Genomic DNA, 18,611 nt, shown 5'->3' on the forward strand with positions numbered 1-18,611 from the left:
TCCCTTTCCATTGAAATGATCTGGTAGATTAGTGGTGGAGGGTGGGAGGAGGGTGGGAGGCCTCCCTTTCCATTGTATTGATCCGGTAGATTAGTGGTGGAGGGTGGGAGGCCTCCCTTTCCATTGAAATGATCTGGTAGATTAGTGGTGGAGGGAGGGGAGGAGGGTGGGAGGCCTCCCTTTCCATTGAAATGATCCGGTAGATTAGTGGTGGAGGGTGGGGAGGAGGGTGGGAGGCCTCCCTTTCCATTGTATTGATCCGGTAGATTAGTGGTGGAGGGTGGGAGGCCTCCCTTTCCATTGTAATGATCCGGTAGATTAGTGGTGGAGGGTGGGGAGGAGGGTGGGAGGCCTCCCTTTCCATTGTAATGATCTGGTAGATTAGTGGTGGAGGGAGGGGAGGAGGGTGGGAGGCCTCCCTTTCCATTGTATTGATCCGGTAGATTAGTGGTGGAGGGTGGGGAGGAGGGAGGGAGGCCTCCCTTTCCATTGTATTGATCTGGTAGATTAGTGGTGGAGGGAGGGGAGGAGGGTGGGAGGCCTCCCTTTCCATTGTAATGATCTGGTAGATTAGTGGTGGAGGGTGGGGAGGAGGGTGGGAGGCCTCCCTTTCCATTGAAATGATCCGGTAGATTAGTGGTGGAGGGTGGGGAGGAGGGTGGGAGGCCTCCCTTTCCATTGTAATGATCTGGTAGATTAGTGGTGGAGGGAGGGGAGGAGGGTGGGAGGCCTCCCTTTCCATTGAAATGATCCGGTAGATTAGTGGTGGAGGGTGGGGAGGAGGGTGGGAGGCCTCCCTTTCCATTGAAATGATCCGGTAGATTAGTGGTGGAGGGTGGGGAGGAGGGTGGGAGGCCTCCCTTTCCATTGTAATGATCTGGTAGATTAGTGGTGGAGGGAGGGGAGGAGGGTGGGAGGCCTCCCTTTCCATTGAAATGATCCGGTAGATTAGTGGTGGAGGGAGGGGAGGAGGGTGGGAGGCCTCCCTTTCCATTGAAATGATCTGGTAGATTAGTGGTGGAGGGTGGGAGGAGGGTGGGAGGCCTCCCTTTCCATTGTATTGATCCGGTAGATTAGTGGTGGAGGGTGGGAGGCCTCCCTTTCCATTGAAATGATCTGGTAGATTAGTGGTGGAGGGAGGGGAGGAGGGTGGGAGGCCTCCCTTTCCATTGAAATGATCTGGTAGATTAGTGGTGGAGGGAGGGGAGGAGGGTGGGAGGCCTTCCTTTCCATTGAAATGATCTGGTAGATTAGTGGTGGAGGGTGGGAGGCCTCCCTTTCCATTGAAATGATCCGGTAGATTAGTGGTGGAGGGAGGGGAGGAGGGTGGGAGGCCTCCCTTTCCATTGTAATGATCTGGTAGATTAGTGGTGGAGGGTGGGGAGGAGGGTGGGAGGCCTCCCTTTCCATTGTATTGATCCGGTAGATTAGTGGTGGAGGGTGGGAGGCCTCCCTTTCCATTGAAATGATCCGGTAGATTAGTGGTGGAGGGTGGGGAGGAGGGTGGGAGGCCTCCCTTTCCATTGTATTGATCCGGTAGATTAGTGGTGGAGGGTGGGAGGCCTCCCTTTCCATTGAAATGATCCGGTAGATTAGTGGTGGAGGGAGGGGAGGAGGTACATTCAAAGTGGTTTAAAGTCTGAATCCCCTCTCAGTGGATCACTAATGAGACAGACAGGCTTTTAGGAACTTTCACTGAGGGCCGCGTACCAAACGGTGCCCTCTTCCCTTTACAGTACACTACTGTCGACCAGAGCCCATGATTGGAAAGGAGGTTTTTATTAAAGGGGTAGGGAGCGATAGATTGCCCCGTGTGCCTCTGGATCAAAGTAGTGCCCTGTATAGAGAGCAGGGAGGCATTTTTTTCCTGTTTCCTGACACACTAACCTCTCCCACCCAGAGCTGTCATCCGTTTGTAATAACCACTTTAAGGGATTTTCTTAATCTTACATCTCTCCACCCTGCTGGAGATACCTATCCTGCTTAATGGTGCTGCCTATCAACACAGCGGGACTGTTTGTTATGTAGATTGACAGGGGGGGGATTCTAGAGTCAATTGGACAACAATCCAACGGCGATGATATAGTATACTGTGGAGATATCTACTGCTTTTATTTTTTTGCATGTTTTCAAGTTTGATTGTATAATTATATAATGACCCTAGAATTTACTCCGGCGGCGAAAACATGACAGGTGAATTACAAATGAAGCGTAGTAGATCGAGGCTGGGTATATTGGAATAGGCTGGGTATATAGGAATAGGGTGGGTATATTGGAATAGGCTGGGTATATAGGAATAGGGTGGGTATATTGGAATAGGGTGGGTATATTGGAATAGGCTGGGTATATTGGAATAGGCTGGGTATATTGGAATAGGCTGGGTATATAGGAATAGGGTGGGTATATTGGAATAGGCTGGGTATATTGCAATAAGCTGGGTATATTGTAATAGGCTGGGTATATTGGAATAGGGTGGGTATATTGGAATAGGATGGGTATATTGGAATAGGCTGGGTATATTGGAATAAACTGGGTATATTGGAATAGGCTGGGTATATTGCAATAGGCTGGGTATATTGGAATAGGCTGGGTATATTGCAATAGGCTGGGTATATATGAATAGGCTGGGTATATTGCAATAGGCTGGGTATATTGGAATAGGCTGGGTATATTGGAATAAACTGGGTATATTGCAATAGGCTGGGTATATTGGAATAGGGTGGGTATATTGGAATAGGCTGGGTATATTGCAATAGGCTGGGTATATTGGAATAGGCTGGGTATATTGGAATAAACTGGGTATATTGCAATAGGCTGGGTATATTGGAATAGGGTGGGTATATTGGAATAGGCTGGGTATGTTGCAATAGGCTGGGTATATTGGAATAAACTGGGTATATTGGAATAGGCTGGGTATATTGGAATAAACTGGGTATATTTGAATAGGGTGGGTATATTGGAATAGGCTGGGTATATTGGAATAGGCTGGGTATATTGCAATAGGCTGGGTATATTGGAATAGGCTGGGTATATTGGAATAGGCTGGGTATATATGCATAGGGTGGGTATATTGCAATAGGCTGGGTATATTGGAATAGGCTGGGTATATTGGAATAGGCTGGGTATATTGGAATAGGCTGGGTATATTGCAATAGGCTGGGTATATTGGAATAGGCTGGGTATATTGGAATAAACTGGGTATATTGGAATAGGCTGGGTATATTGCAATAGGCTGGGTATATTGGAATAGGCTGGGTATATTGCAATAGGCTGGGTATATATGAATAGGCTGGGTATATTGCAATAGGCTGGTTATATTGGAATAGGGTGGGTATATTGGAATAGGCTGGGTATATTGCAATAGGCTGGGTATATTGGAATAAACTGGGTATATTGGAATAGGCTGGGTATATTGGAATAGGCTGGGTATATTGGAATAGGCTGGGTATATTGGAATAGGCTGGGTATATTGGAATAGGCTGGGTATATTGGAATAGGCTGGGTATATTGCAATAGGCTGGGTATATTGGAATAGGCTGGGTATATTGCAATAGGCTGGGTATATTGGAATAGGCTGGGTATATTGCAATAGGCTGGGTATATTGGAATAGGCTGGGTATATTGGAATAGGCTGGGTATATTGGAATAGGCTGGGTATATTGGAATAAACTGGGTATATTGGAATAGGGTGGGTATATTGGAATAGGGTGGGTATATTGGAATAGGCTGGGTATATTGGAATAGGGTGGGTATATTGGAATATGCTGGGTATATTGGAATAAACTGGGTATATTGGAATAGGCTGGGTATATTGGAATAGGCTGGGTATATTGGAATGAACTGGGTATATTGTAATAGGCTGGGTATATTGGAATAGGCTGGGTATATTGCAATAGGCTGGGTATATTGGAATAGGCTGGGTATATTGGAATAAACTGGGTATATTGGAATAGGCTGGGTATATTGGAATAGGGTGGGTATATTGCAATAGGCTGGGTATATTGGAATAGGGTGGGTATATTGCAATAGGCTGGGTATATTGGAATAGGCTGGGTATATTGCAATAGGCTGGGTATATTGCAATAGGCTGGGTATATTGGAATAGGGTGGGTATATTGGAATAGGGTGGGTATATTGGAATAGGCTGGGTATATTGGAATAGGGTGGGTATATTGGAATATGCTGGGTATATTGGAATAAACTGGGTATATTGGAATAGGCTGGGTATATTGGAATAGGCTGGGTATATTGGAATGAACTGGGTATATTGTAATAGGCTGGGTATATTGGAATAGGCTGGGTATATTGCAATAGGCTGGGTATATTGGAATAGGCTGGGTATATTGGAATAAACTGGGTATATTGGAATAGGCTGGGTATATTGGAATAGGCTGGGTATATTGGAATAGGGTGGGTATATTGCAATAGGCTGGGTATATTGGAATAGGCTGGGTATATTGCAATAGGCTGGGTATATTGGAATAGGCTGGGTATATTGGAAATAGGCTGGGTATATATGAATAGGCTGGGTATATTGGAATAGGCTGGGTATATATGCATAGGGTGGGTATATTGCAATAGGCTGGGTATATTGGAATAGGCTGGGTATATTGGAATAGGGTGGGTATATTGCAATAGGCTGGGTATATTGGAATAGGCTGGGTATATTGGAATAGGCTGGGTATATTGCAATAGGCTGGGTATATTGGAATAGGCTGGGTATATTGGAATAGGATGGGTATATTGGAATAGGCTGGGTATATTGGAATAGGCTGGGTATATTGCAATAGGCTGGGTATATTGGAATAGGGTGGGTATATTGCAATAGGCTGGGTATATTGGAATAGGCTGGGTATATTGGAATAGGGTGGGTATATTGCAATAGGCTGGGTATATTGGAATAGGGTGGGTATATTGCAATAGGCTGGGTATATTGGAATAGGCTGGGTATATTGCAATAGGCTGGGTATATTGGAATAGGCTGGGTATATTGGAATAGGCTGGGTATATATGAATAGGCTGGGTGTATTGGAATAGGCTGGGTATATATGAATAGGCTGGGTGTATTGGAATAGGCTGGGTATATATGAATAGGCTGGGTGTATTGGAATAGGCTGGGTGTAATGACATACTTACAGTAGGTTGGGTATATTGATTGAAATACATTCAGTAGGTTGGGTATATTGATTGAAATACATACAGAAAGTTGGGTATATTGATTGAAATACATTCAGTAGGTTGGGTATATTGATTGAAATACATTCAGTAGGTTGGGTATATTGATTGAAATACATTCAGTAGGTTGGGTATATTGATTGAAATACATTCAGTAGGTTGGGTATATTGATTGAAATACATACAGGAAGTTGGGTATATTGATTGAAATACATTCAGTAGGTTGGGTATATTGATTGAAATACATACAGAAAGTTGGGTATATTGATTGAAATACATTCAGTAGGTTGGGTATATTGATTGAAATACATTCAGTAGGTTGGGTATATTGATTGAAATACATACAGGAAGTTGGGTATATTGATTGAAATACATTCAGTAGGTTGGGTATATTGATTGAAATACATTCAGTAGGTTGGGTATATTGATTGAAATACATTCAGTAGGTTGGGTATATTGATTGAAATACATACAGGAAGTTGGGTATATTCATTGAAATACATTCAGTAGGTTGGGTATATTGATTGAAATACATTCAGTAGGTTGGGTATATTGATTGAAATACATTCAGTATGTTGGGTATATTGATTGAAATACATTCAGTAGGTTGGGTATATTGATTGAAATACATTCAGTAGGTTGGGTATATTGATTGAAATACATTCAGTAGGTTGGGTATATTGATTGAAATACATTCAGTAGGTTGGGTATATTGATTGAAATACATTCAGTAGGTTGGGTATATTGATTGAAATACATTCAGTAGGTTGGGTATATTGATTGAAATACATTCAGTAGGTTGGGTATATTGATTGAAATACATTCAGTAGGTTGGGTATATTGATTGAAATACATTCAGGAAGTTGGGTATATTGATTGAAAAACATAAAACAAAATATGTTGTGTTGAATGGATTGAATCATAGTCGTTAGCCAGTTTATTGAAATCAATAGGATGGGTTTATTAAAATCAATAGGATGGGTTTATTAAAATCAATAGGATGGGTTTATTGAAATCAATAGGATGGGTTTATTAAAATCAATAGGATGGGTTTATTAAAATCAATAGGATGGGTTTATTGAAATCAATAGGATGGGTTTATTGAAATCAATAGGATGGGTTTATTGAAATCAATAGGATGGGTTTATTGAAATCAATAGGATGGGTTTATTGAAATCAATAGGATGGGTTTATTGAAATCAATAGGAAGGGTTTATTGAAAACAATAGGATGGGTTTATTAAAATCAATAGGATGGGTTTATTAAAATCAATAGGATGGGTTTATTAACCAATAGGATGGGTTTATTAAAATGTGTGTTGGACGGATCTCAGAAATATGTTAGATCCATTTTGGGACATATTTTGCAACACATTGTGAAGGATGGATCGTAGCCTCTCCTCTGTTGGACAGGGGCTAACGCGACATACCATATTTATAGTTATCCTACTAATTAGCACAAGCGTCGAGGTCTCTCAGAGTTCAATGAATCACCCGAAGAAGACCAAAATAAGTACACAAGGGAAAATAAATAAGCATAAATATGGGTTGTATTTACAATGGTGTTTGTTCTTCACTGGTTGCCCTTTTCTTGTGGCAACAGGTCACAAATATTGCTGCTGTGATGTCACTGTGGTTTTTCACCCAGTAGATATGGGAGTTTATCAAAATTGGATTTGTTTTCGAATTCTTTGTGGATCTGTGTAATCTGAGGGAAATATGTATCTCTAATATGGTCATACGTTGGACAGGAAGTTAGGAAGTGCAGCTCAGTTTCCACCTCATTTTGTGGACAGTGTGCACATAGCCTGTCTTCTCTTGAGAGCCAGGTCTATCTACGGCGGCCTTTCTCAATAGCAAAGCTATGCTCACAAAGTCTGTACATAGTCAAAGCTTTCCTTAAATTTGGGTCAGTCACAGTGGGCAGGTATTCTGCCACTGTGTACTCTCTGTTTAGGGCCAAATAGCATTCTAGTTGGCTCTGTTATTTTGTTAATTCTTTCCAATGTGTCAAGTAATTATCTTTTTGTTTTCTCATGATTTGGTTGGGTCTAATTGTGCTGCTGTCCTGGGGCTCTAAGGGGTGTGTTTGTGTTTGTGAACAGAGCCCCAGGACCAGCTTGCTTAGGGGACTCTTCTCCAGGTTCATCTTTCTGTAGGTGATGGCTTTGTTGTGTAAGGTTTGGGAATCACTTCCTTTTAGGTGGTTGTAGAATTTAACAGCTCTTTTCAGGATTTTGATAATTAGTGGGTATCGGCCTAATTCTGCTCTGCATGCATTATTTGGTGTTCTACGTTGTACACAGAGGATATGTTTGCAGAATTCTGCATGCAGAGTCTCAATTTGGTGTTTGTATCATTTTGTGAAGTCTTGGTTGGTGAGCAGACCCCAGACCTCACAACCGTAAAGGGCAATGACTGATTCAAGTATTTTTAGCCAAATCCTAATTGGTATGTTGAAATGTATGTTCCTTTTGATGGCATAGAATGCCCTTCTTGCCTTGTCTCTCAGATCGTTCACAGCTTTGTGGAAGTTACCTGTGGCGCTGATGTTTAGGCCAAGGTATGTATAGTTTTTTGTGTGCTCTAGAGCAACAGTGTCTAGATGGAATTTGTATTTGTGGTCCTGGCGACTGGACACCATTATTTGGGCCTTACTGAGATTTACTGTCAGGGCCCAGGTCTGACAGAATCTGTGCAGAAGATCTAGGTGCTGCTGTAGGCCCTCCTTGGTTGGTGACAGAAGCACCAGATCATCAGCAAAGAGTAGACATTTGACTTCGGATTCTAGTAGGGTGAGGCCGGGTGCTGCAGACTTTTCTAGTGCCCGTGCCAATTCGTTGATGTATATGTTGAAGAGGGTGGGGCTTTAGCTGCATCCCTGTCTCACCCCACAACCTTGTGTGAAGAAATGTGTGTTTTTTTGCCAATTTTAACCGCACACTTGTTGTTTGTGTACATGGATTTTATAATGTCGTATGTTTTACCCCCAACACCACTTTCCATCAATTTGTATAGCAGACCCTCATGCCAAATTGAGTCAAAGGCTTTTTTGAAATCAACAAAGCATGAGAAGACTTTGCATTTGTTTTGGTTTGTTTGGTTGTCAATTAGGGTGTGCAGGGTGAATACATGGTCTGTTGTACGGTAATTTGGTAAAAAGCCAATTTGACAATTTGCTCAGTACATTGTTTTCATTGAGGAAATGTACGAGTCTGCTGTTAATGATAATGCAGAGGATTTTCCCAAGGTTACTGTTGACGCATATTCCACGGTAGTTATTGGGGTCAAATTTGTCTCCACTTTTGAGGATTGGGGTGATCAGTCCTTGGTTCCAAATATTGGGGAGATGCCAGAGCTAAGGATGATGTTAAAGAGTTTTAGTATAGCCAATTGGAATTTGTTGTCTGTATATTTGATAATTTCATTAAGGATACCATCAACACCACAGGCCTTTTTGGGTTGGAGGGTTTTTATTTTGTCCTGTAACTCGTTCAAGGTAATTGGAGAATCCAGTGGGTTCTGGTAGTCTTTAATCGTTGATTCTAAGATTTGTATTTGATCATGTATATGTTTTTGCTCTTTATTCTTTGTTATAGAGCCAAAATGATTGGAGAAGTGGTTTACCCATACATCTCCATTTTGGATAGATAATTATTTGTGTTGTTGTTTGTTTAGTGTTTTCCAATTTTCCCAGAAGTGGTTAGAGTCTATGGATTCTTCAATTACATTGAGCTGATTTCTGACGTGCTGTTCCTTCTTTTTCCGTAGTGTATTTCTGTATTGTTTTAGTGATTCACCATATTGAAGGCGTAGACTCAGGTATTCCGGGTGTCTATGTTTTTGGTTGGACAGGTTTCTCAATTTCTTTCTTAGATTTTTGCATTCTTCATCAAACCATTTGTCATTGTTGTTCATTTTCTTCGGTTTTCTATTTGAGATTTTTAGATTTGATAGGGAAGCTGAGAGGTCAAATATACTGTTAAGATTTTCTACTGCCAAGTTTACACCTTCACTATTGCAGTGAAACTTTTTACCCAGGAAATTGTCTAGAAGGGATTGCATTTGTTGTTGCCTAATTGTTTTTTGGTGGGTTTCCAAACTGCATTCCTTCCATCTATAGCATTTCTTAATGTTACTCAGTTCCTTCGGCTTTGATGCCTCGTGATTGAGTATTGCTCTGTTCAAGTAGACTGTGATTTTGCTGTGGTCTGATAGGGGTGTTAGTGGGCTGACTGTGAACGCTCTGAGAGACTCTGGGTTGAGGTTGGTGATAAAGTAGTCTACAGTACTACTGCCAAGAGATGAGCTATAGGTGTACCTACCATAGGAGTCCCCTTGAAGCCTACCGTTGACTATGTACATACCCAGCGTGCGACAGAGCTGCAGGAGTTGTGACCCGTTTTTGTTGGTTATGTTGTCATAGTTGTGCCTAGGGGGGCATATGTGGGAGGGAATGCTGTCACCTCCAGGCAGGTGTTTGTCCCCCTGTGTGCTGAGGGTGTCAGGTTCTTGTCCGGTTCTGGCATTTAGGTCGCCACAGACTAGTACATGTCCCTGGGCCTGGAAATGATTGATTTCCCCCTCCAGGATGAAGAAGCTGTCTTCATTAAAGTATGGGGATTCTAGTGGCGGGATATAGGTAGCACACAGGAGGACATTTTTCTCTGTTAAGATAATTTCCTTTTGAATTTTTAGCCAAATGTAAAATGTTCCTGTTTTGATTAATTTAATGGAGTGAGTTAGGTCTGCTCTATACCAAATTAGCATACCCCCTGAGTCCCTTCCCTGTTTCACACCTGGTAGTGTGGTGGATGGGACTACCAGCTCTCTGTAACCTAGAGGGCAACCAGTGGGTCCGTCTCCTCTATACCAGGTTTCTTGCAGGATGACAATGTCTGTGTTACCAATTTCTTTGGTGAAGTCCGGGTTCCTGCTCTTTAGGCCAAAGGCAGATGAAGAGTGGGGGTTGGGCCTGTTTGCCCGCTCACTACCTGGGCGTATGTGCGATTTCCATGTTGAGGCCCTCTTTGTGGGGGTGGGGTGCATGGGGTGGGCAAGAGTGGCATAGGTCTGATCTGAGGGGGCCTAAATGGGGTATGGGCATGGTTGACATGGGGGGGTGTTGATTGTTTGGGGTGGGGGTGTGGATGTGTCTGGGGGTGCTGTGGTCTGGATGTAAGTAATCTTGGCGTGGGTCCTCCATGTGTAGGTCCGGGGGGGGGGGGGGGGGGTCCTGCAGGTCTTGGAGGGTGTCTCACTGGTCTGGGTGGGGTGTCTATTGATCTGTTGCTCCTGTGTGAAGTGTTGGGGATACGTTTGAGAGCGATGTCCTTTAGGGTTTGGACAAAGGTGGGCACTGCTGCCTTGTAGAGGTGGACCTGGTCATAGAGGCTGTTCAAGTCCAGGGTGGAGTGGTGGGCCAGGAAAACATTTGGTTTTGAGGCACAGTCATGGGAAATACTTGTGTTTACCCGCTGTATGGTAACAGGGTGGAAGTCTTTTCGTGGTAGCAGGGTGGAGATAACCACTTGTGCGTTGGGGAAAGTAGAAGAAGCCTTTTCAATCACTCCCTTCAGTGCTGTGGCCACCCTTTCCTGCTGCCGTTTGTGCCTGTGTGTATTATTATGTGGCTAGGTGAGCCTAGTTGGTCCTCAGACAGAAGGTCTAGGGCGCACTGGGTGTTTGGACACCAGAGTTTAGACACACTGTGTTTGGGAAAGGTTTTTTTAAAATTCTATATATTTCCCATTTGAGTCCATAAGGAGGTCACTCTGTGTCTTGTGTTTGACCAGAAGGGCTATCAGGGTGGCTGACAGGGGGGGTGCTCAGAGGGGGTGAGAGCCGCTGGGTTTGGGGTTTTTCTTTTGTCTGTTCTGCTGTGATGTCGGCTCTATGGTCAGGGTCTGGTGTGGACTGTTCTGCTGTGGTGTCGAGACTTTTGTCAGGTGCTGAGGTGGGCTGTTCTGCTGGCTTCTCTGTGGGGGTGGCCACCTCTCTAGTGTGTTGTTCTCTGTCACTCACCATCCCCCTCAACCTCTCCTCCGTCCCCCTCACCCTCTCCTCCATCCCCCTCAACCTCTCCACCAGCAGTCTGATCCTCTCCTCTAGTGCTCTGTTCTTCTCCTGATTCTGCTCTTTCTCCTGTTGAAGTTGTCTCACCACTGTCCAGAGTGCAGATATGTCTCTGTCCACCTCCAGCTCTCCGGGTCTGGTTAAGGGGCGGTTGTTGTGCTGGACTGTTGTCTGGGTCTGTGCTGACTGGAGTGTAATCACCTGCTGTTCCAGCTCCACCTGCCTTACCTCCAGCTGGGTGAATTTGTCCTTCATTTCAATGAGGGAGTGGTAATCTGTGCTGGGAGGTTGACTCTCCGCTGGGGGTTGCTCATCTGTGGGGTTATATAATGAAGAGGTCTGGTCTGACCCGCTCGGGGTGGGGGTATCTTTATCAAGGGAGAGCTTCTCCTGCTGGGCTGATTCTTTAATTTGGTGAAAGTCCAGCTGAAACTGTTTGGGGTTACCCTGTACCATTACTGTTCCGGACTTATAGAGGTTTATATTAGCTGACTCAGAGTCCTCGTTGTCTAGTATTCTGAGTTTCCACCCCTCGTTAACCCCCCCTCTCTTAACAAGGGGTAGTGTGCTAATATGGCACTCTGCCATGCCAGGGGATGGTTTGTGATAATGTTGCTGATGTTCCCATTTTTGTAATAGTCAGCAAAAAGTGTCTCTTGATTTTCCATAAGGAGCTTCATTTTGTAATCTTTTCTTGCCTTATCATTCTTTACATGCACAGGGTACTGTATTTTAATTACCTCTGAACAGCGGGAGGGAGCTTCTAAGGCCTCTCCATTTGGTTGGGGTAGACTGTGTGACTCTCCTGCCATTGTTGGGCTAAAGGGCTTTGACACCTCTCACTTGACACGTCAGTGCTAGTTGAAGCTGTATCAAGCTTGGCAGAATGATGTTAGCATTCAGTCCTTATCAAGTAATGTTGTGTATTTTTCTTCTTGGCTTTTGGAAATAGAATAAAGGTTCAGACTAAACATTACTCACTCAGTTCCAGGTTGGGTTGTGTTTCAGGTTTCTGTTGTTTTCCAGAGAATTTGCTGTATAGAATAATAATCCTTGGTAGTTGTGAACCTTCCAGGTGATTCCGTAATTCCGACCAAAATCAGGTAGTAGTTTTTAAGTTTTGATTTGAAGTGAGGGTTATGTTGTAGAGGGTAGCATCCAGTATGTGTTCTTGACAAAAGAAAATCCAAGTTTATCTAACTCTAAATCTATCTTTTTTAAAGAAAATGCTGAAAAATGCAGGAGCTCATCTGATCGTGACCTCCCTCTCTCTCTCTCTCTCTCTCTCCTCTCTCTCTCTGTCTCTCTCTGTCTCTCTCTGTCTCTCTCTGTCTTTCTCTCTTCTCAGTGTCATCTAAACCACTGTCTCTCTCTCTCTCCCACCAGGTCTGTTGAAGCTGGTCCCCACAGAGTCCGTGACTAAACCACTGTCTCTCTCTCTCCCACCAGGTCTGTTGAAGCTGGTCCCTACAGAGTCCGTGACTAAACCACTGTCTCTCTCTCTCCCACCAGGTCTGTTGAAGCTGGTCCCCACAGAGTCCGTGACTAAACCACTGTCTCTCTCTCTCCCGCCAGGTCTGTTGACGCTGGTCCCCACAGAGTCCGTGACTAAACCACTGTCTCTCTCTCTCCCACCAGGTCTGTTGAAGCTGGTCCCCACAGAGTCTGTGACTAAACCACTGTCTCTCTCTCTCCCTTCAGGTCTGTTGAAGCTGGTCCCCACAGAGTCCGTGACTAAACCACTGTCTCTCTCTCTCCCGCCAGGTCTGTTGACGCTGGTCCCCACAGAGTCCGTGACTAAACCACTGTCTCTCTCTCTCCCGCCAGGTCTGTTGACGCTGGTCCCCACAGAGTCTGTGACTAAACCACTGTCTCTCTCTCTCCCTTCAGGTCTGTTGACGCTGGTCCCTACAGAGTCCGTGACTAAACCACTGTCTCTCTCTCTCCCTTCAGGTCTGTTGAAGCTGGTCCCTACAGAGTCCGTGACTAAACCACTGTCTCTCTCTCTCCCGCCAGGTCTGTTGAAGCTGGTCCCTACAGAGTACGTGACTAAACCACTGTCTCTCTCTCTCCCACCAGGTCTGTTGAAGCTGGTCCCTACAGAGTCCGTGACTAAACCACTGTCTCTCTCTCTCCCTTCAGGTCCGTTGAAGCTGGTCCCTACAGAGTCTGTGACTAAACCACTGTCTCTCTCTCTCCCACCAGGTCTGTTGACGCTGGTCCCCACAGAGTCCGTGACTAAACCACTGTCTCTCTCTCTCCCTTCAGGTCTGTTGAAGCTGGTCCCTACAGAGTCCGTGACTAAACCACTGTCTCTCTCTCTCCCTTCAGGTCCGTTGAAGCTGGTCCCTACAGAGTCCGTGACTAAACCACTGTCTCTCTCTCTCCCTTCAGGTCCGTTGAAGCTGGTCCCTACAGAGTCCGTGACTAAACCACTGTCTCTCTCTCTCCCTTCAGGTCCGTTGAAGCTGGTCCCTACAGAGTCCGTGACTAAACCACTGTCTCTCTCTCTCCCACCAGGTCTGTTGAAGCTGGTCCCTACAGAGTCCGTGACTAAACCACTGTCTCTCTCTCTCTCCCTTCAGGTCCGTTGAAGCTCGTGGTCCCTACAGAGTCAGTGTCCTCCTACCTGGGTGACACGGCCCTGATGCGCTGTGAGGTGACTGGTGATCCCATGCCCGTGGTACGCTGGCAGAAGAACAGAGAGGACCTGCCCCTCACCTTGACACCAGAGAGCAGGGTGGTGGTACTGCCCTCTGGCTCGCTCCAGGTTAGCAAAGTCCAGCCACCAGACTCTGCCACCTACCGCTGCCTGGCAGACAACCCTGGCAGCGCCCGCACCGGCAGCGACGCAGACCTACGTGTGTTGCCAGGTAGGCTACAATAGCTAACTCCTCATGGCAGAGATATTCTACCGCCAATAAGATTTTGTTCTGGGTTCGGAGACTAACTCCTCTTGGCAGAGATATTCTACCGCCAACAAGATTTTGTTCTGGGTTCGGAGACTAACTCCTCTTGGCAGAGATATTCTACCGCCAATAAGATTTTGTTCTGGGTTCGGAGACTAACTCCTATAGTATATGACTGTAAGGTGGGAGTGGGACACTGGGTATAATTGTAATGCAGTGAAATATCATTCATGATGAATCCATGCTTTGTCCAATGAGTACATCATGTTCTACTCACAGCGACCTCACAGGAAGACTTGGGTGCTTTCAAGCATTTCACTATACATGCCTGGACATGTTTTAGTCACTATAGCAGATGTTTTGTTTGATTTACCTTTTGTTTTGACAGAGTCATGCAGAGACCAAGGTCTCTTTCACAGATGACCCTGTATCAAACATAAATATAAATACATCAATATAAATACACAATATAACCACATGAATATTCACACCAATATAACCACATTAATATTCACACCAATATAACCACATTAATATTCACATCAATATAAACACATTAATATTAAAACCAATATAAACACATGAATATTCACATCAATATAAACACATGAATATTCACATCAATAAACTAAAAGCAAAACACAGTCATTGAAAACAATCACATTCTGGAGTGAAAAGGTCCTCAATCAGCCTTGTACAGTCTTAGAGGCACCAATTCATCCCATTTAGAGAGCCTTGGACTGTCCTAGAGGCACCAATCCATCCCATTTAGAGAGCCTTGGACTGTCTTAGAGGCACCAATCCATCCCATTTAGAGAGCCTTGGACTGTCCTAGAGGCACCAATCCATCCCATTTAGAGAGCCTTGGACTGTCTTAGAGGCACCCATCTATCCCATTTAGAGAGCCTTGGACTGTCTTAGAGGCACCCATCTATCCCATTTAGAGAGCCTTGGACTGTCTTAGAGGCACCAATCCATCCCATTTAGAGAGCTTTGGACTGTCCTAGAGGCACCAATTCATCCCATTTAGAGAGCCTTGGACTGTCTCAGAGGCACCCATCCATCCCATTTAGAGAGCCTTGGACTGTCTTAGAGGCACCAATCCATCCCATTTAGAGAGCCTTGGACTGTCCTAGAGGCACCAATTCATCCCATTTAGAGAGCCTTGGACTGTCTCGGAGGCACCAATCCATCCCATTTAGAGAGCCTTGGACTGTCTCAGAGGCACCCATCCATCCCATTTAGAGAGCCTTGGACTGTCTTAGAGGCACCAATCCATCCCATTTAGAGAGCCTTGGACTGTCCTAGAGGCACCAATTCATCCCATTTAGAGAGCCTTGGACTGTCTTAGAGGCACCCATCCATCCCATTTAGAGAGCCTTGGACTGTCTTAGAGGCACCAATCCATCCCATTGAGAGAGCCTTGGACTGTCCTAGAGGCACCAATCCATCCCATTTAGAGAGCCTTGGACTGTCCTAGAGGCACCAATTCATCCCATTTAGAGAGCCTTGGACTGTCTTAGAGGCACCAATCCATCCCATTTAGAGAGCCTTGGACTGTCCTAGAGGCACCAATTCATCCCATTTAGAGAGCCTTGGACTGTCTTAGAGGCACCAATCAATCCCATTTAGAGAGCCTTGGACTGTCTTAGAGGCACCAATCCATCCCATTTAGAGAGCCTTGGACTGTCTTAGAGGCACCCATCTATCCCATTTAGAGAGCCTTGGACTGTCTTAGAGGCACCAATTCATCCCATTTAGAGAGCCTTGGACTGTCTTAGAGGCACCAATCCATCCCATTTACAGAGCCTTGGACTGTCTTAGAGGCACCAATCCATCCCATTTAGAGAGCCTTGGACTGTCTCAGAGGCACCAATTCATCCCATTTAGAGAGCCTTGGACTGTCTTAGAGGCACCAATTCATCCCATTTAGAGAGCCTTGGACTGTCCTAGAGGCACCAATTCATCCCATTTAGAGAGCCTTGGACTGTCCTAGAGGCACCAATTCATCCCATTTAGAGAGCCTTGGACTGTCTTAGAGGCACCAATTTATCCCATTTAGAGAGCCTTGGACTGTCCTAGAGGCACCAATTCATCCCATTTAGAGAGCCTTGGACTGTCTTAGAGGCACCAATTCATCCCATTTAGAGAGCCTTGGACTGTCCTAGAGGCACCAATTCATCCCATTTAGAGAGCCTTGGACTTTCTTAGAGGCACCCATCTATCCCATTTAGAGAGCCTTGGACTGTCTTAGAGGCACCCATCCATCCCATTTAGAGAGCCTTGGAGATTATTCTACCAGTAAGGTGCCAAAAATCTAACAGCAGATGTACCTAGCTGGTTGGTGATGGAAGGCATCTCCAGAGTTAGCCATCTCTCAACCGGGTCTGGTATCTCGGTCCTGTGACCTCCAGCAGGATGAATATCCCTGATGTTGTCAGGACGTTGTGTAATTTGATAACTACATCTGATCCTAGATTTAACTTTAACTTAATGCACTATAGTTGAAATGTCTTATCCTTTTAAGGGCTTTGTGGTCTGTACAGTTCAGGTCTCTGAGGAGAAGACATTGATCGATGAACAGATTGGATAGATCACATAATCTCTCCCACTGTATGTGACCTTTACAGTCAGAGACACAACATCATTAAGAGAGAATAAAGAGCTCATCCAGCCGTTGAACTTGTTTGTCCCCCACTACTCACGATTGAGTGGACCATTCTATGTAGTTCCTCCTGCTCACAGGAGAGCAAACGTTGATCTCACAACAGAATGGAGCAGACGGACATTCAGTACATATTTATCCTGAACACAATAATGGCTGTTAACCCTGAGTCTCCTGATGTAGTGTAGGAGACTGTTAACCCTGAGTCTCCTGATGTAGTGTAGGAGACTGTTAACCCTGAGTCTCCTGATGTAGTGTACGAGACTGTTAACCCTGAGTCTCCTGATGTAGTGTAGGAGACTGTTAACCCTGAGTCTCCTGATGTAGTGTAGGAGACTGTTAACCCTGAGTCTCCTGATGTAGTGTAGGAGACTGTTAACCCTGAGTCTCCTGATGTAGTGTAGGAGACTGTTAACCCTGAGTCTCCTGATGTAGTGTAGGAGACTGTTAACCCTGAGTCTCCTGATGTAGTGTAGGAGACTGTTAACCCTGAGTCTCCTGATGTAGTGTAGGAGACTGCTAACCCTGAGTCTCCTGATGTAGTGTAGGTGAAGTGGGCTCAGCAGGTAACGGTGGCATCAGTTTGCACAACCAGTTCCAATTGTAAGGTAGTGATCCTAGCATTGTTACCGTTGCCATGGTGATCACGTTGTAACGACCCAGGAAGTAACATCTACAGTAACAGTAGGTGTTGCCAGGGTAACGGAAGTGAAACGGCTAGCTTAGTTAGCGGTTGTGCGCGCTAAATAGCGTTTCAATCGTGCTCTGAGACCTTGAAGTAGTGGTTCCCCTTTGCTCTGCAAGGGCCGCGGCTTTTGTGGAGCGATGGGTAACGATGCTTCGAGGGTGACTGTTGTTGATGTGTGCAGAGGGTCCCTGGTTCGCGCCCGGGTATGGGCGAGGGGACGGTCTAAAGTTATACTGTTACACCAGGAAACTCTCAGTGATCACGTGCAAGAATCAATAGCATTCCAAGCTACTGTTTGATTATACTCGACTCAAATAAACATCCAAATTGATGAGCTAAAACAATTATACCAAATGGCGCCCTGTTCCTTTTATAGTGCACTACTATTGATCAGGGCCTAGAAATAGGATAGGATTGGGATTCAGAGATTATGTCCACCTCACAGACTACTTTGATAGTTAAACTTTTAATCAATTAATTGTTTTTTTTTTCCTTATCAGAGGTGGACGGGATCAAAAGATATTGAGTGAATATCCTGTGTTGTCCTGAACTCCCTCGAACTCATTAATGTGGGATATGAAATACACAAGTTAGTCCCTGACTGTGCATCCTAAACGGCACTCTATATAGTGCACGGGGCTCCATAAGGCTCTGTTACAAAAGTAGTGCACTATATACAGAATAAGGGGCCCATTTGGGACGCTCCTCTCTCATTGTGAATGCTAACACTCTCCAGCCGTAGGGTTGGTAATGTGCTGACAGCTGTCTCTGTGCCCGGTGTAGACCTGCCTGATTTGACACCCGTGTCTACGAATTTATTAAACAGGCAATCTGGGATTGGCCATTCATCTTTTGGACTTTTAAATGAATGATATAGCCATTGATTCTAGATGAATATATATATATATATATATATATATATATATATATATATATATATATATACACACACACAGTGGGGCAAAAAAAATATTTAGTCAGCCACCAATTGTGCAAGTTCTCCCATTTAAAAAGATGAGAGAGGCCTGTAGTTTTCATCATAGGTACACTTCAACTATGAGAAAACAAAATCCAGAAAATCACATTGTAGGATTTTTTAT

At 44.7% G+C, this 18,611-nt stretch overlaps 1 protein-coding gene across 2 annotated transcripts in view; it reads left to right on the forward strand.

Annotated features, from left to right (window-relative positions):
- Positions 1-18,611, forward strand: part of LOC110513199 (netrin receptor DCC) — a 607,044-nt gene that overhangs the window by 235,509 nt on the left and 352,924 nt on the right. For both annotated transcript variants that reach the window (XM_036976621.2, XM_036976622.2), the window contains exon 3: positions 13,835-14,122. In XM_036976621.2, the coding sequence (XP_036832516.2) occupies positions 13,835-14,122 (288 nt within the window). The remainder of the gene's footprint in view (positions 1-13,834; positions 14,123-18,611) is intronic.

This window comes from Oncorhynchus mykiss, chromosome 5 (assembly GCF_057628025.1).
Source record: "Oncorhynchus mykiss isolate SJ-2025 chromosome 5, ASM5762802v1, whole genome shotgun sequence".
Classification (NCBI taxonomy): domain Eukaryota; kingdom Metazoa; phylum Chordata; class Actinopteri; order Salmoniformes; family Salmonidae; genus Oncorhynchus; species Oncorhynchus mykiss.